This window comes from Rhinolophus sinicus, linkage group LG14, assembly GCF_036562045.2.
Source record: "Rhinolophus sinicus isolate RSC01 linkage group LG14, ASM3656204v1, whole genome shotgun sequence".
NCBI lineage: Eukaryota > Metazoa > Chordata > Mammalia > Chiroptera > Rhinolophidae > Rhinolophus > Rhinolophus sinicus.
This window is the reverse complement of record NC_133763.1, coordinates 34,333,127-34,350,815: the sequence shown is the minus strand read 5'-3', so window position 1 is coordinate 34,350,815 and position 17,689 is coordinate 34,333,127. Positions and strand designations below refer to the sequence as shown.

Genomic DNA, 17,689 nt, shown 5'->3' with positions numbered 1-17,689 from the left:
ATTGTGTGATTCTATTTATATAACATGTCAGAATGGGTGAATTTATAGCAAAAAAACAAATAAACCAATTAAAAATGGGCACAGTATCCAAACAGACATTTCTCAAAAGAAGACATGCAAATGGCCATCAGGTATATGAAAAGGTGTTCATCATCTCTAATCAATAGTAAAATGCAAATATAAATTGCAATGAGAATGGTTTTTACCAAAAAAATAAAAGACAACAAATATAAGATAAAAGTTCTGGTGAAGATGTGGAGAAAAGGGAACCGTTGTACACTCTTGGTGGGAATGTAAATTGGTACAGCCATTATGGAAAAGGGTAGGGAAGTCATGAAAAAATATTTAAAAAATACAACTATGATCCAGTGATCACACTTCTGGATATATATCTAAAGGCTAGAAATCATTATTTAAAGAGATATTTGCAGTCCTATGTTCATTGCAACACTATTCACAATAGCCAAGTTATAGAAACGACTCAAGTGTTCATGAATGGATAAATGGATAAATAAAATGTGGTATATACATACCATGGAATATTATCTTGCCATGAAAAGAAGTAAATTCTGTCATTTGCAACATCATGGATGAAACTGGAGAACATTATACTAAGTAATCCAGGCACAGAAAGACAAGCACTATGTGATCTCACTTATATGTAGAATCTGAAAAAGTCAGTTTCATAAAGGCAGAGATTAGAATGGTGGTGTTCCAAGGACTGAGAGTGGGGGAAATTGGAAGATGATGGTCAAAGGGTACAAAGTTTCAGTTAAACAGTGTGAATAAGTTCTAGAGATCAAATATGAGGTGTAATCAAACAAGATGGTGAACATTTAAATAAAAAATATTATAGTAAAAGACACATTGCTGTTAATCCCCCTCAGAATATTCCCCCTCGCTTCGAACACACTTATCCCATCATTCTTGCCACTTTCTGAAGCAGTTCTGGAAGTCCTCTTTCGTGAGTGTCTCTAGTTGCACTGTCATGGCTGCCTTGATGTCCTGAATCATTTTGACTTTGGAGAAGAGCCAGAAGTTGCACAGTACCAGATATGCTGAATAAGGTGGATGAGGACACACTGAAATGTTTTTATTTGACAGAAATTGCCATACCAGAAGCGATGTGTGACACAGAGCATTGTCATGATGGAAGATAATTTACAGCACACTTTAAAACATACCTTCTCTCAACTGTAGCTCACACCCAACTGACTGCACCGAACAAGTTGAAACTTGCCACACACTGTTAACTACGGTTCAGTGCGCAGCTTCCGGTATTGAACATCCCTGCCTTTCTTCTGTAGGATGGCACTGGTCAGCAGCATTCACCATACTTTGTGATCACAACGAAAAGGCTCCATGTCACACATCGCTTCTGGTACAGCAATTTCTCTCAAATATAAACATTACTGTATGTCCTCATCCACCTTATTCACTGGAATTGGCACTGTGTGACTTCTGCTCTTCACCAAAGTCAAAATGACCATGAAAGGTAAATGTTTTGAATCAATTCAGGACATCGAGACAACCATGGCAGTGCAACTAGACACTCATGAAAGAGGACTTCCATAACTGCTTCAGAAAGTGGCAAGAATGACGGGATAAGTATGTTTGAAGCGAGAGGGAGTATTTTCAGGGAGATTAATGGCACTATGTCATTGCTATAATTTTTTAAATTTAAATATTCATTGTATTTTTTTTATCACACCTCATATGTATAGCTTGGTGACTATAGTTAATAGTATTGTATTGTGTACTTGAAATTTACTGAGAGTAGGTATTAAATGTTCTTCCCACGAAACTAAAAAAAGTTAACTATGTGAGGTGATAGGTACATTAATTAGCTTGATTTGTGTGATTATTTCATAATATGTATGTATATCAAAACATCACATTGTACACCTTTAATACATGCAATTTTTATTTGTCAATTGTACCTCAGTAAAACTGGGAAAAAATAGACAAACCTGTAGAGTCAGACAGTAGCATTTGAGGACAATAAGAAATGACTGTTAATGGGTATGGATATTTTTTGGGAGAGAGATTGATGAAGTGTTCTAAAATTGATTATAATAATAGTTGCACAACTCAGAATATACTAAAAACCATTGAATTAAACATTTTAAATATGTAAATTGTGTGGTAAGTGAATAATATCTCAATAAAGCTTTTATAAAAATCCCTTGGAAAGAAAAAGACACATTAAATATTTAAAAAAGTAAAATGTATGACAGCAGAAGCACAAAGAGAAGTATTGGGCAGTGTATTCATCATCGGAAACTTGACAAGAGTATTTCAGGTAATGATAAGAGCGGAAACTTATTTGCAGTGAAGACCATTTCTCTCTCTTAAATTGGAAATATGCATGCATTCCTCTGTGAAATGTTCATGCCATTTTCCTATTTACCTAATAGCACTTTCTTTGATAAATTCAGTTGATATAGTTCAATGAGTGTTTGGAATAGGAATTCCGAATTACGATGGGATATCAAATGTTAATATGTAAAGTCCATTACAACTCTAATGTACTAAATCCTAGAGACCCAAAGAAGAAGCAGAGAGTTAATTTTCTTTATCCTTGGATGGAAACCAGTTTGGGTCAAGTAGTATTTAATTAGAAATGAAGAGTAGTAAAAGAAGCATTATTTCTTTACATCTTACTTTAGGTTTAAATTTAAATTATTTAAAGTGAGGTATTTATGCCCCTAAATTGGAATTGCTAGGTCATGTTTGGTAAAGAACTGAGATATGTTGATCTGACCTTATACTATAGATTTTCCACTTTATTTTTATTTATTTCTGCCTGTTCCCTGAAGTGGAACCACGTCTTTCATAAGTTGGAGATGTCTGTGTTGTGTAATAAAATCCAAAAATTTGACCCTAGAACATTTTGAGAGTGGATAGATAACAAATAACATTTGTTTTCTTGTCAGAACTCATTGCAGACGTTATTATCACAGATTGCCAATTTTACTTCAAAGTGTTTCACTGCTACTTCAGTGAGTACATTGCATAAGACTCCAATGAAAGTGGTGAATACAGTGACCTCCCATTTGGGGTAATTAATGATTATATGGCTTAAAATATTTGTAACTGGTGAAAAGTACACTTTGTCCTCTGCAACAGAATCAACACTAAAAAGAAAACACAATTCTGTTTATTTTGCCGGAATTAAAGTCCCTTCACTCTTCAGTGGGAGTTTCTTGCTGCTTTTTGAGATTGTTTTGCTGAAGAATTTTTCTCATTAACAATTTATCTTTGCATATTTTCACTAATGAAGTATTATGCTTGGTTTTGAAGATATGAGGATATGTAAATTATATCCTTACTTTTGAGGGTTTTGCTGACCAGTTTGATGGGAGATGGTTTATGTATATATTAATAATTACTTGATATATATCTGATGTGTCAAATGAATGACAGTGGCAACAGATTCTCTAGAAGTACATGGGTACAATCTAAATAGAGGGAGAATTATTTCTTCTTCATTTTTAGAGGAAATGGTTCTTAGAACTTAAAGAAAACTTACTACTTAAACTAACATAACTGGCTGCATTCTAGACATAGGCAGTGATGTGGACAGAGGTATGGACGTAGATTGTACATAGACTCAATAAACAAGAAGTAGGTGAGAATGGAGGTAGGTTGGAGTGGTAAATGGGTACCAGACTGGGTAGCAAGGTCATAGTTTTTATTGATATGTGTGTAATGTGGAGCCATTTAATCTCTGTGTGTGTGTGCACGCATTTATATGTGTGGATGGAGGATAAGAAAAAGTACAGACTTGTGAACAGTTTAATTAAGGAGTATTATTATCCTATAACCCAAGCATACTATGATCTGCAGTGGGTTGGAGAAATAGAAAATGCAAAGGACAGGCCAGACAGGAATAACATTGACTGACATCGTAGTCAATAGTAGTTATGGACTGACCACAATATGAAGTCCAATTTACTGCAGAAATGGTGGTATTATTGACAGAAGTCAAGTGGAGTTAAAAAGTTGTGGGGAAAAAAAGGCAATGCATTGCTTGCTTTTTGATGTGAAGAAACTGGATGATGATGGGGCATGGAAGTGGGTTGCTTGGCATCCAGTGAAGTGGATGACTGTAGGTCAAGGCAGAGATCTCCAGATCTGGAAAACAGATATATAAAACTCAGCTGCAGAAAAGTAATCATTAGTAGAGGGGCATGCAGTAGAGATCTAAGAACATTTCTGTGTGGTCAAGAGGGGAAATGGAAGTCACAAAAGTATGGCGAGTGAATAGAAAAAGAAGTCTTAATGTCATGATGTCAAGGAAACCAAAGCATCTTCTATCTTCTGGATAGAAGAGCACATCAGCAGTATTGACTACTGCATAACAATTATGCAGAGTTGAGAATCATACTAACGCTAATAGCATAATAATAAAAGTGTTTTCAAATGTAGCATTTTATTGATTTTAAATAGTCCAGCTGCCTAACTCACCACATATTCCTTACCCCACTCTTATCCTTCTCAGGAGAAAAAGTATCTTATGATAATCCTTCATATTAATAAAATCCAAAATTAATTGTGTGTTTTTTAAAAATTATTTAATTCTTATGTCTGATATCAGTTACTTGTTAGCCCATACATGTTTCCTTTTAGCTGTTAACCAAATAGATGATGGACAACTAGTTGATTCTTGGTGTATTATAATTTTGTGAACCTGAAAATCATGCTACTTGCTCATTTAGTTAATTAAAAAAAAAAAAAATCTAAACTCAGCCCAGGTCTTACTTCTGTCCTTCTGCTTGTCTAGTTTCCCAGCTTTTTTATTTGCTGGCCAGTATTGCTTTATTTTTAGCATCCTAGTGTATACACTTAGCCTCTTTGGAACTAAAATGAACCTTGGTCTTGTAAATATAGCTTTTTTGAAAAACAATTTATCTTAAACACAAAAGTTAATAGATTAAAGGTAAATTATAAAGTTACTTTGAGGCCAAACATTTTCTGTAAACAAGTTTTGAAATAAAAAGACTACTTTTTCTTGAATGAAAAATTATAAATTCTCAAATATGAATTTTCTTAACTAATGGACTGGTGAACTTTTTTTTTTTTTTTGGTAATGTAATAATCCTCATCAATTCTCTCCATACATAATTCTGTCTTGGGTTTTTATATATAGATTCATATATTTATTCAAATCTTGCAAGCAGATATTTTAACATGGATTTTCATAGCTATGCCTTTTCCAAATATTGATTTTTCACGTAAGTATATCATGCATGGATGCATACTAAATAAAAAATAGTTAATGATTAAAGTAGTGAAATTTTAAAATAACTATAGCACAGATTCTCATCTTTTTAACATTTTTTTATTACTTAATAAGTATTTGCACATGGTATATACCATGTTTCCCCGAAAATAAGACCTAGCCAGATGATTAGCTATAATGTGTCTTTTGGAGCAAAAATTACTGGAAGACCCGGTATTATATTATATTATATTATATTATATTATATTATATTATATTATATTATATTATATTAAGACCATGCCTTATATTATAATAAAATAAGACTGGGTCTTATATTAATTTTTGCTCCAAAAGATGCATTAGAGCTGATGTTCTGGCTTGGTCTTATATTCGGGAAAACATGGTATTTTTCAATTCCTGTAATGAAACTGTATAAACAGTATGTAAATTAGTGTGCATATTATTATTAATGCTTTGCTATTCAAATAGTTTAAAAAATAATTAATGGGTGTTGTTAATCTTTTTGTTAATGTTATTTTTAATTTAAACAATGTCATACGTGTTTTGTTATTCTGACGTTTCTTCTTGATAAAAGTGTAGACTCAGTGTGGTACCATTTGCAATCAAGATAAAACTGTTTTACGTTAATGCCCAATATTAGCAGTATTTGCATAGTTCCACAGATGGCAGAACCCTTTCCGTGACTGTTACAGAGTGAATGTTTGTGTCCCCCTTAAATGTCACGTGTTGAAGCCCTAACTCTCAATGTAATTGTATTTGGAGATGGGGCTCTTGGGAGGTAATTAGGGTTAGATGAGGTCATGAGGGGGTCCTCATAATAGGGGTAGTGCCTTTGTATGAAGAGACTTCAGAGAGCCCTTTGTGTCTCTCTGCCTTGCAAGGACATAGCAAGTAGATGGCTGTCTGCAAGCCAGGAAGTGGACTCTCACTAGTAACTGAATAGGCCAGTACCTTCATCTCGGAATTCTCAGCCTCCAGAACTGTGAAAAAGAAATGTCTCTTGTTTAAGCCATTCAATCTATGAGATTCTTTTATAGCAGCCAGAGCTGTCTAATGCAATGTCTAAGTCAGAATCAGTTACCACCTTTGGAATGCTCTGTTTTGTATTAAGAATTGTGAGATTAATACCAGATGTGTAAGTTATGGTTCCTGTATTTGAGTTCTCAATCTTTTGAGAAAGACAATAAAAAGACATTTTTTCCCAATTAGAGAGCACTTAGGTGCCTGGTGTGTGGTGTGTACTCTATAAGTGATGGAAAATCACTGGACCTTGCAAAGCCAGACCATAGTTTCACATGGCAGATCTTCTCATGTGGAATAGGAGAGTGACATGGTGAATGTGATATTTTATGATGTACAAACTATTTTATTTGTGTTAACTATTTGTTCAATAGAAATAAATCAAATTTTCCAGGGAATGTGACTAGCATTCTCAGGGGTTCATTCATTTCCAGTTGATGAATTTTTTGATGTTTTATAAATTCATCACTTTTGATCTGGCCTGTTTTTCTTGGGAAGGAAATGTAATGTGAATTCACCTAAACATGTTGGGACCAAAGGTCCATGAGTTATATACTGTCATATGTATTATAAAATGATATCTATATTGTTATATGTACATAGTAGATTTTAAAACTCTGTATTTGAATTTCATGACCCTTCTACACTATGATATTAATTTGTGAAGAGCATGTTGCATTTTTAGGCAGTCTGCCTTTGAAATTGCTGGCTTAGGGCAAAGATAAGTTCAGAACCAATGACTGCTTCATCTGGGATACATATTTGTCGTTCCTTTTGTCTTATTTATAGTTACCTATTCACCTTTCACCTTCGTCTTTTTCTATATCTGTATTTTAGAAAGATGATTCCCAGGTATATATTCAGAATTGGCAATACAGGATCATGAATATACATTGGTTGAATGGAGTCTAAAATCTTGTTCCATCACATGCTAATTGATAACAGGTAGTAAGCACTTAGTGCATGCACCATTCCAGACAGTTTTATGTATCATCTTATTTAACCCTGAAAACAACCCTACCCAGGTTGAGGTAGGTGCTATTACTAATTACCACTTTATAGTTGAAGAAGTAGAGAGTTTGAGAGTTTAAATAACCAGGAAGATTGGTAGAGCTAAGATCTAAGACCAAATTTAACCCCAGATGCTATGCAAAGTGGTTAGCTGAATACTTAATAAAATGAAAGTTGTAAGATTTAGAATTGTCAGAGTCCCCTTTCTTCATCAAGTATTTATTAACTGCAATGAGTTAGCATTGTGCATTAAGCCACTGCGTAGAGCTAGTAAATGAAAAACATGGAAGATAAATTATTTGGAAAGGCAGTCCAACCTAAGAGAAAAGAATGCTGAGCCAGGACAAAGAATAGAAGTGCATTAAAAAAAAAAAATAAGAAAATGTGAAAGTCTCTGAATAGGGCTGATTACCATGGATTTTTAAGGTTTTTAGATCTTGAAGTTGTTTATATCTCAAGTGTGGGCCTGGGGTGCAAAATTCTTTCCTCTTCTGCTCCCAACCAAGAACATACGGGGTTTTGAAAATTAATTTGGGAGCGTAATCAATAACGTAAAGATTTTGTAGGGTATCCGATGGACACGTGTCCCATTGGGGAGACCACCTCAGGGATGATGTAGATGCCTGATATATGTATATGGTTACAGGAAGCGGAGTACAGCATTAGGAATAGAGACAGTGGAAATGTAATGGCTCTGTGCGATGTCAGAGGGATAGTGGATGGGAGGAGGGGGGTTCACACAGTGTGAGGGATATAAATGATAAACGTATAAGTAGTGCTTTGTCTTGTGCACCTGAAACTAAAAAAAAAAAAAAAAAAAAGAACATACCAGTTTTGAGCTTATCCAGGAACCAAGGGTGTCTTGTTAAATTTCTTAAAATACTTCCTTAATTTCACCCTACACTGTGACTAATGATGGACATGGCAAAAGGTGGGATAATTGCCTGAGACTGGGGGCTTGCAAGCATGAGAATGTTAAGCAAGGAAGTACTGAAAAGTTCAGTTCTCCATCGATTAATTTGTTAGATTGTTGTCTGAATGGAGTAACAAATACTAATCAAAAGCATTAATCAACAGGTATTTCTGTTTTCCTGTTAGCTGAGAATATTTATCAAGGAAAAAATGGCAACATGATTCAATGTTTTTATCAAAATATAGATTATTTATGCCCAATTGTCGAAACATGAGAAAAGCATGGTTTTTGTTTTTTATTTATTTTTATTGTTTTACTTGATGCAATGGAAAGTAGAACATGATTTCCGTGTTGCCCCCAAAATAAAACCTAGCTGGGCCATCAGGTCTAATGCGTCTTTTGGAGCAAAAATTAATAGAAGACCCGGTCTTATTTTACTATAATATAAGACCCAGTCTTATTTTACTATAAGACCGGATCTTCTATTAATTTTTTGCTTCAAAAGACACATTAGAACTGATTGTCCAGTTAGGTCTTATTTTGGGGGGAAACATGGTTCTAGAGTACAAAGCATAAGCCATCAAAGACAAAATTTAGGGATAATTTAAATAAAACAAAATGTAACTCATCAAGTTCAGCCTGTAAATCTAAAGTGTCACTATATATGTATCATTTTAATGACTCAGAATTACAGTAAGTAATGACCAGTATTGAAGAGGGAATGTTTGTTTATAATTTAAAATGGAAAGAGTGAAGGATGCTTAATGGTGCATTATGCTTGGATAATCAATATTGTGATATAAAACAAAGCCATGATTTTAGAAGGAGGATATGTTGTCCAAGTGGCATCCTGCAATTGAAATTCAAGCTCTCAAATAATACTGCAGTTCCAGTATCTTCAGGCTAATACTTTGTGCTTTTATTTGTGAAATGAGGGCCTATGATTGTAGTTATCAATATAATGGAATCTTCTTTGTGCTCTCTCTGTTAGCATGGAAATATACCCTCAGACGCAGAATTCTAGTTTGTATATGGAGACATTCCAACCACTTCCCAGAACAGTGTTGACAGACAAAAGAGTGACAGCATATAACCCTGATTTGATCTCTTGTGTAAATGTCTCTGGATCAAATTCTATAATTTCATAAAATAAAATTAGTGCAGTGAAATGTTCTCAAATTCTGTTATTCTGCCTCTAGAATCACCAGTACATTTTTTATTGTGTTCCTGAAAGTGATTGGGAAAGCCAAAGGCCAAATTCTTTGCATGGGAGAAAAATCTCCCTCTATAAGTAAAATACCTTACATCTGAAAGGGTTAACTGGCTTTTTAAAGTGTTCAATTTATCCAGAGAGGGGAACTTGTGACCCTGTTAGGACCTGGCTCTGGTCATTTTTTAGGAAGAATGTAATTTAGAACTCCCCTGTATTATTCTGCCAGCTTCTTAGTTATTGATGATATTGACTTTTAGTTTTAAAAAGTCTTGCTTTTGAAAATATTTTTTAACAGCTCTCAACCACTCATGTCCTGTATTTTTATTTTATATCACTTTTCATTTGGGATATTATTAAGTCAAATCCTTGGTAACCATTCTCTACAATTCAATTTATTTTTACCCAAGATCCATTAAATTCAAGTCACTGCCTTTTTGCAAAAGGTTAACCCAATATTTTATGTTATGTTATACTTTCTACTTTTGCTATGTAAAAGAAAAGTTACTGTGATAAGCAGCCAATAAATTGTATTCAGAATGCTTAGTCTCAAAAGTTACATTACTCTGCTGACATAGATAAACATAATCATTTATCACAATATAGATTATGGAAGTAAAAACTGAAATAAATGCAGCTATCTTTCTTGCAGGTTACCAGTTTTTTTTCGTTATTGTTTTTTTCGTTATTGCTTTGTTTTTGCTTTAAATGTTGGCTACAATAACTGCTTTTAAAAAATGTTATCTTTTTATTTATCTCTTTGAATTAATAGGGTTCAAGTTTAAATAACTAGATAAAAATACTATTTTATAATAAGAAAATATTTTTAATTTTTTTGTGTAAAAATGAGAGTAATTATATTTTAATGTTTGTTCTTATCAATAAGTGGCTTTGGTATTGTTTAACAAGGAATACACCATTTAAAACTCATAGCTATAGTGTATGTTTGTTGTCCAGAAGACATAGACATCTAAACAGATAGATTGAAGAAATGTCATGTCCGTCATATATAGGAATTACTAAAAATTATCGTCATTTGTATTGGGCTAATAAAGTAAGTCCCAATTATGTTTATTAGGGTGAATATAGTATATAGTGAAATCCACTGAATGTAGAATGTAGTGATTATATATTTTTGGTAACAGCTTTATTGAGATGTAATTTGCATACCACACACTGCACCCATATGAAGTATAGAATTCAGAGGCTTTTAATGTATTTATAGAGTTGTGATATTATCATCACAATCAATTTTCATCACCCCAAAATGAAACCATATACCCTTTAGTAGGCATTCTCATTTCTCTCTAATTCCCCAGCCCCTGGCAACGACAATCTACTTTCTGTCTCTATAGATTTGCCTATTCTGGACATTTTATATAAATGAAATCATACAATATGTGGTATTTTATAACTGGCTTCTCTCAGCATGTTTAATGTGTTCATTTATATTGTTTGTAAATTTCTCAAATTTCTTTTTGTTATTAATATCGAATTCCATTCCATAGTGGTTGGAGAACTATTTTGTGTGATTTTTAATTCTTTCAAATTCATCCCACTACTTTCTGACATTTATTCCGGATGTGAAGTCAACTTAAACTTGTTGGAGTTCTCTTGTACATGATGAGTCATTTTTTTGGTTTTCCTCTTGTCGCTTCCAAGATTTCCTTTTTGGTGTTGACTTTTAGCCTTTTTACTACTGGGTCTATGAGTGGAACTCCTCCTTTCTTTCCTCTTATTCTGGTACTCCCATTATAGTATTTTGTGTACTTAATAGTGTACCACATAGCTCTAAAGTTAATCTTTTTATTCTTTTTTGCTCCGTATTAATTGGATTGCATAATCTCTCTTGATATATCTCTCTTTAAGTTTGCTGATCTTTCTTATGCCAGTTAAAATCTACTACTGAACCGCTCTAGCAAATTTTTCCATTTAATTATTGTAGTTTTCAGCTCCAGAATGGCTATTTGTTGCTGTTGTTTTTTCTTATAATTTCTCTCTCAGCATGGATATTCTCTATTTAATGAGACATTGTTGTCATGTGTTCCTTATAATGGCTGCTTTGAAGTTTTTGTTAAATTTGATACCTGGGCTCTTTGAAAGGCAATTTCTGTTGTCTGCTTTTTTTCCCTTATATGGAAACACAGTCCTGTTTCGTTAAATGTCCTGTAATTTTTGAATTAAAAACTGAACATTTTAGATAACTTATTGTAGGAATTCTGGATACTAGTACCCTCATAATAATGGGGTCTTACTGTTATTGTTTGCTTATTTGTCGAGTAACTTGATGGAGTATTTTAGGGAAGTCTATTTCCCTCACACTGTGAACCTCTGATAGCACTTGCACTGGGTGAAGCCCTGGGCATGTGCACAATAACTGTGATGACAGTGGTTTTTAACAGGGCTCTCCATGCCTTTCCCATGATTTCTTTGTTAAACCATGTACCTGTGTTGGCATCACACCCAGCTATTAGTCTCCACTGATTGCTGGTGGATTCTTCTATTATTTTTGACAATGCCTTGGGATAGAAATTACCCCACAGTGTTATTCAATTAAATCTGGGTCCTTTCGCAGGGGCAGTTTTTGAGGTGAATCTTTGGTTTCTTTGTGACCCCAGGGGAGCTGTTCTTAGCTATTTCTTTCTCTGGTTCTCTCTGGTAAACTATCTGCCTTATGATTTTGTTTATTGCTGTCAGGGAGCTGCAAGAATGTTCTTATTTGTTTGCCATCAAAATCTTTATTGGTTTTGAGAGTACCTCTAGGCTTGAGTTTATCCACATACAAATTCAAATAAAGTCAGTTCCTTTTGGGAGAGCTGTATGTTTTTATGGCTTTTCTCTTCCTTTTGGATAAAATCTCTGAACCACAGTTCCAGAGCTAGTGGTAGTGACAGTGGCCTTCTTCTCTCAGAGTGATACTCCTGCTTTATGAGCAGGGCAGTGGTGTAGGCAGTAGCCTCTGATATCAGTTTGCTTCTCCTGATTATGTTCACTCCAAACTGTAAGGGAGCTGAGCTGAGGGTGATCAGTACCCCAGTCTTACTGGCATGCTGCTCCTGAGGTACAGCTTCTGCTCTATTAGTGGGGACTGGATGAAACAAGGGAGCTCCTGACTACTCAGCTGCACTTTCCCGGAATTTAGCTGCTGCATAATGGTGTGTGTGTGGTGGGGCAGGGACAAGGGATGAGAAATTATGACAGCCTGCCCCTCCCTGAGAGATACCACAACCTTAACTGGAAGCTGGGGCACAGGGAGCCCTGTGCTTTCGCTGCACTCACCTCAGGGGGTTTTCTGTCCCGCTGAATTGGAAATGTGGAAAGTGGGGGGCTGGTTTTACTTCAAATGTTAAACATCCTCACCATTCTTACCAGATTTCAATACATTTTTTTTTTTTGAACAAATGTTTCTTCATGTGCTATATGGCTTTAAGGACATTTCTGGAGACTTTAAAGGACTCTTTATTTTTATCAGTTATGTTTGTTTTGCTGGGGAATTGATCTACAGAGGTCCTTACATCGACATTCCAGAAATGACCCCTAGTGGTTATGTTTTAAAGGTTTGCCTAAGACAGGGCTTTGAAATTAATTCTTTATTGAGTGACTCAGATGCCATATAGTATTATTTACACATGTGGTTGAAAAGGTTTTCTATTCTACTTCATACTTCACCCAGTCATAGTAAAATATAGACTTTATTTTTGGATGTATTTGAATGTAAGCCCAGCACTCAGAAGAACTGAGTTCTAATTTAGTCTCTCTGCGTGTTAATGCAGAGGGACTCTAGCAGGTTTCTTAACCACTGAATTTCATTGCTCATCCAAAATTTTGAGACAATAGTAGTTGATGTAAGTTTAATTAGATAGTGCATGTGAAAGCAATTTACAAACTATATAAACTTAAAAGTGGAGAGTATTGATATTACTATTTTAAATCAAATCTGGAATAAAGTGCTTATTTTCTGACATCATTTTCATCTAAGAATACTAAATATAAAATTTATATTAAAAAGTCATTTGTTATAGTTCACATGATTTTTAAATCCTTCATATTATTACTAATAAATATTCCTATAAAATCAGCTAGGATATCACCTAACAAATGATTACTTGAGATAAGTTTATTGTGGAATTACAATAGTAGGAGAAAATGACATTTTTAGGGTATGTCTTTGTGTGTGTGTGTGTGTGTGCATCCATGTGTGTGTGTGTGTGTATATGGGATCTTAAAATAAAAATTGATTTTTTATGCCACCATATTTACATATGTTAATACCTTGTTTATACTTCAGAGTATCCTGGCGTTAAATCCTCGAACACAAACTCATGCAACTCTGCGTTCCACATCAGTCAAGAAATTAGACAAGAAACATTGGAAAAGAAATCATGATAAGAACTGCTTTGTAAGTACCATTGATACTTGATTTCACACTGAAAATTATCTCATTCTACACATTATCTGACAAAATTATGCATGTACTTACAAATACAATTAAATATACATAAAATACAGCTGTGATTTTTTTCTTATTTTAAATATTTTATATTAGAATAATCTCCAAATGTGCTTAGTTTTACTGCTTAAAAAAAATCTAGTGAAACAGTTAAACAACATGTACATTTATTTTGGTGCCAGAATTTTTTTCTTATAAATCTATGAACTTTCTCTTAAAATTTTTCATATAATGACACTATGGTACAGAAGAATTTCCATATACAGATGTAATTGAACTGAAAAAGGGTAAACTGTTCTATAAATCTTTTGTAAAGTATGTCCTTGGGGAACATATGACATGAGATGTTCAATATGAACATGTAATATATCCAGGTGCAGTGCAGGAGCAAAAATCTCTGAGATTATTCATTGTTAGAATATTTTGGGCCTATGAGGTGATAACAAGGCTGGGGCTGTGAAACTATAAATGGGGATTAAGTACAACCTGCAAGACAATGTTTAAAATGCTATCTCAGGGATTATAAATCTTTAAATTTGTAAAGCAATTTCCTTTTTACCTGATTTTCTAAAATTGATTTTCCCAACATTAATTTTTTCAAATTAATTAGTAAAACAATAAATAGTATTAGCTTTTTTTAAACATTAGCTCCTTTGGTGCTTTGCATATACTGCTTAATATAATAATTTCGGTTTATTTCCATGTACTTCTTCCTTCCTTCATATGAACTCTTTGAGCAGGGGAATTGAGTGTACATATAAGTTTATAAATATGATTTTTTATTTTTCTGTCACTGGACAGCCAGTAAAGTTTTTTGAATGAAACAAGAAATAGTGGCATTTGCGACAAAATGATGGATCTTGAGATTATTATGCTAAGTGAAATAAGTCACACAGAAAAAGTCGAGAACCATATGATTTCACTGATATGTGGGGTATAAAACTGAAAGCAACAAAGGAACAAGACAAACAAATAAAAAACAAGAACTAATAGACACAGACAATAGTTTAGTGGTTACCAGAGGGTAAGGGGGGTGGGGGGTGGTATGAGGATAAACGGGATCAAATATATGGTGATGGAAGGAGAACTGACTCTGGGTGGTGAACACACAATGGGATTTATAGATGATGTAATACAGAATTGTACACTTGAAACCTATGTAATTTTACTAACCATTGTCACCCCAATAAATTTTAATTAAAAAAAAGAATAAAAATACAGAGAAACAGTATTACTTGCGATGATAACACAGCCACTTAATAGCAAATCTGGGTTTGGAAGTGTTTTCCTGGCTCCAGTTCTGTGAGCTTTGCATGATACTTCTAGTAGAGGTCCATATAAGGACACTAGTCTACATTAGGTCAAGGAATAGACCAACTATAAGATGTAATCCTATAGACTGATGTGAACAATTAAAGAGCACTGAAAAAAAATCATGTAATTTTCAGACATAGAAAGCTGTTTGAATTTTCAAGTCTGAATCTCTAATTTTAAAGGTGTGACAACTATGATCCAGATAAATTAGATGACTTCTTGAGGTCTCATTTATAGATTATAAAATGATTTGTGGTCAGAATTTTATTTGGAAAGAAGGCTTTCTTTATTATGATTGTTGTTATTATTTTTTGGAAATACCATTTTTATTCCATAATGTTATCTTCTAAATTGAGTGTCTTATTTTATCATACTTTTTTTAATTGGCAACGATGCAGTGAGATGGACCGTCTCCCTTAAATGTATAGTGGTACAAATTCCTAGAAAGCAGTTTGATAATATCTTTGACAATATTCATTAACACCTGTGTTAGTTTGCTAGGGCTGCTATAACAAAGACTGGGTGGTAACAGAACAGAAATTTTTTCCTCAATGTTCTGGAGGCTAGGAGTCTGAGATCAAGATGTCAGCAGATTGATTTCCTCAGAGTCCTCTCCCTTGGATTATAGATGGCTGTCTTTTTCTTGTGTCTTCACACGGTCTTCCCTCTGTACATACCTATGTCCAAATTTCCCCTTAAAATGACACCAATCATACTCGGTCAGGACCCATCCTAATGACCTCATTTTAATTGAATTACCACTTTAAAGAGTCTCTAAATGCAGGTACATTCTAAGGTCTTGGGGGTTAGGACTTCAACATATCACTTTGGGGAAAACAGTTCAGTCCATAACAATGCCTTTAAATTATCAAACACACACCTAGTAATTCATCTTCTAGTAAATAAACTATCCTAAGAAAAGAATTAGGAATGTAGATAAAGAATTGAGTAGAAAGAAGATTTTCACATTATATGTTCAATATAGAAAATACAGGGGAAAACCTACTGAATTCCAACCACTGGGTTATGATTCAGTAAGGTAGGGCAAATCCACTCAGTGGTAAATTATGTAACAATTAAAATTATTTTTGAAATAATTAACAATTTATAAAAATACAATCTATATTACATGAAAAAAACACATATGTCACTGTATTTAATATTGTGTGCGTTTGGATGTCTAACATGCATCTCAAACATAACATGCTGAAAATCCAAGGTCTGATTTTACCTCCAAAATCTGTTCTTGAAGTCATCACCATCCATTCTTTCACTGACAGTAAACTATTATGGTCCTAAATTTTCTTTTTCCTCTCACTTTCCATACCTAATTAGAAGATGCTTTTGGCTGTGCCTTCAGATATATCCAGAATCTGATTGCCTCTCACCACCTTCAACCATACCAACCTTTTAAAGCCACCACCATTATCTCTCGCTTGGATTATTTCAATAGCATTGAAATGTTATTGTCTTTTCCTGCTAAAGTCTTTTCTTAATACATCTGAGGAATCCTTTCAAAATTCCTCTGCTCAGACTGTTTCGGTGGTTTTCCAGCTTACTGAGAGTTTGCAGTTTCCTTTCATAGTGGTCACCTCAGCAAGGCCTTCTCCAGTGACCCTGTTTAAAACTGTAACCAGCCTCAGTATCTAGCTCTACTTAGACTTCACTGCTCAAATTTTCTTCACAGAAGTCATTACTAGTATATTCTGTTTTTCACTCACTAATTTGTTCCTCTGTTTTGTTCCACTAGAATATAAAGTAGAGGCGGGCAGGGATTTTTGCATTTTGTTCTTCATATGTTTTGTTTCACTAGCTGTGTCCCCAGCTTTTAGAACAGTTAGTGCTCACTAAATATCTGTTGAATGAATACATGAATGAATATGACTCTTCTTTTACGTATTCTTTACATGCAAAGGATTACATATTTTCTTATGCAGTGCTGTACAATTTCCAGAGTAGCTTTGCATATTGCATTCAGTTTTTACTGCGATGCACATGGACAACTCAGATATGCTTCCTAGTTTTACTGATGAAGCAGACTATGCTGAAAATGTTAAATCATTTACTTGAGCTTGTTAAAATTACTTCGTTTTGCAGCCAGATCTAGAATTCTGGTCATCTTACTCTATTGTGTCCTTTCCAATATATCCCATCTTCCTTAGAAAAGACAAATAAGATCATGAGAAAATAGATGCGTCAAAGTTAAGGAAACTAGATTACAATGGTTGTCATATGTATGACCAGTCATCTTACATATTTTTGGAAGACCACCAAAGAGGTACATTTTCAGCCAACTCTCTGACCACCAAATATAAAGGTTTTGTTTACTTATTTTTTATTTTGTTTGATTTTCTAACTCTCTTGTTTTGGCTTTACAATTTTTTTAAATTTGATTCAGAAAACCACAGACTTATCAATCTTTGCATATCTGCAAGAGGCTTGTGGATTCGGTTTCTTTGAAATCTCAGAGAAGTAGTTTTTCATGAGCTGTTTCTTGAGGTGTGATAAAAAAGTATGGTGAAT

General features: G+C 34.0%; 1 protein-coding gene across 2 annotated transcripts in view; it reads left to right on the top strand.

Annotated features, from left to right (window-relative positions):
* The window catches only part of DPYD (dihydropyrimidine dehydrogenase), a 795,862-nt gene that overhangs the window by 20,714 nt on the left and 757,459 nt on the right, over nt 1–17,689 (top strand). For both annotated transcript variants that reach the window (XM_019747023.2, XM_074319316.1), the window contains exon 2: nt 13,691–13,801. In XM_019747023.2, the coding sequence (XP_019602582.2) occupies nt 13,691–13,801 (111 nt within the window). The remainder of the gene's footprint in view (nt 1–13,690; nt 13,802–17,689) is intronic.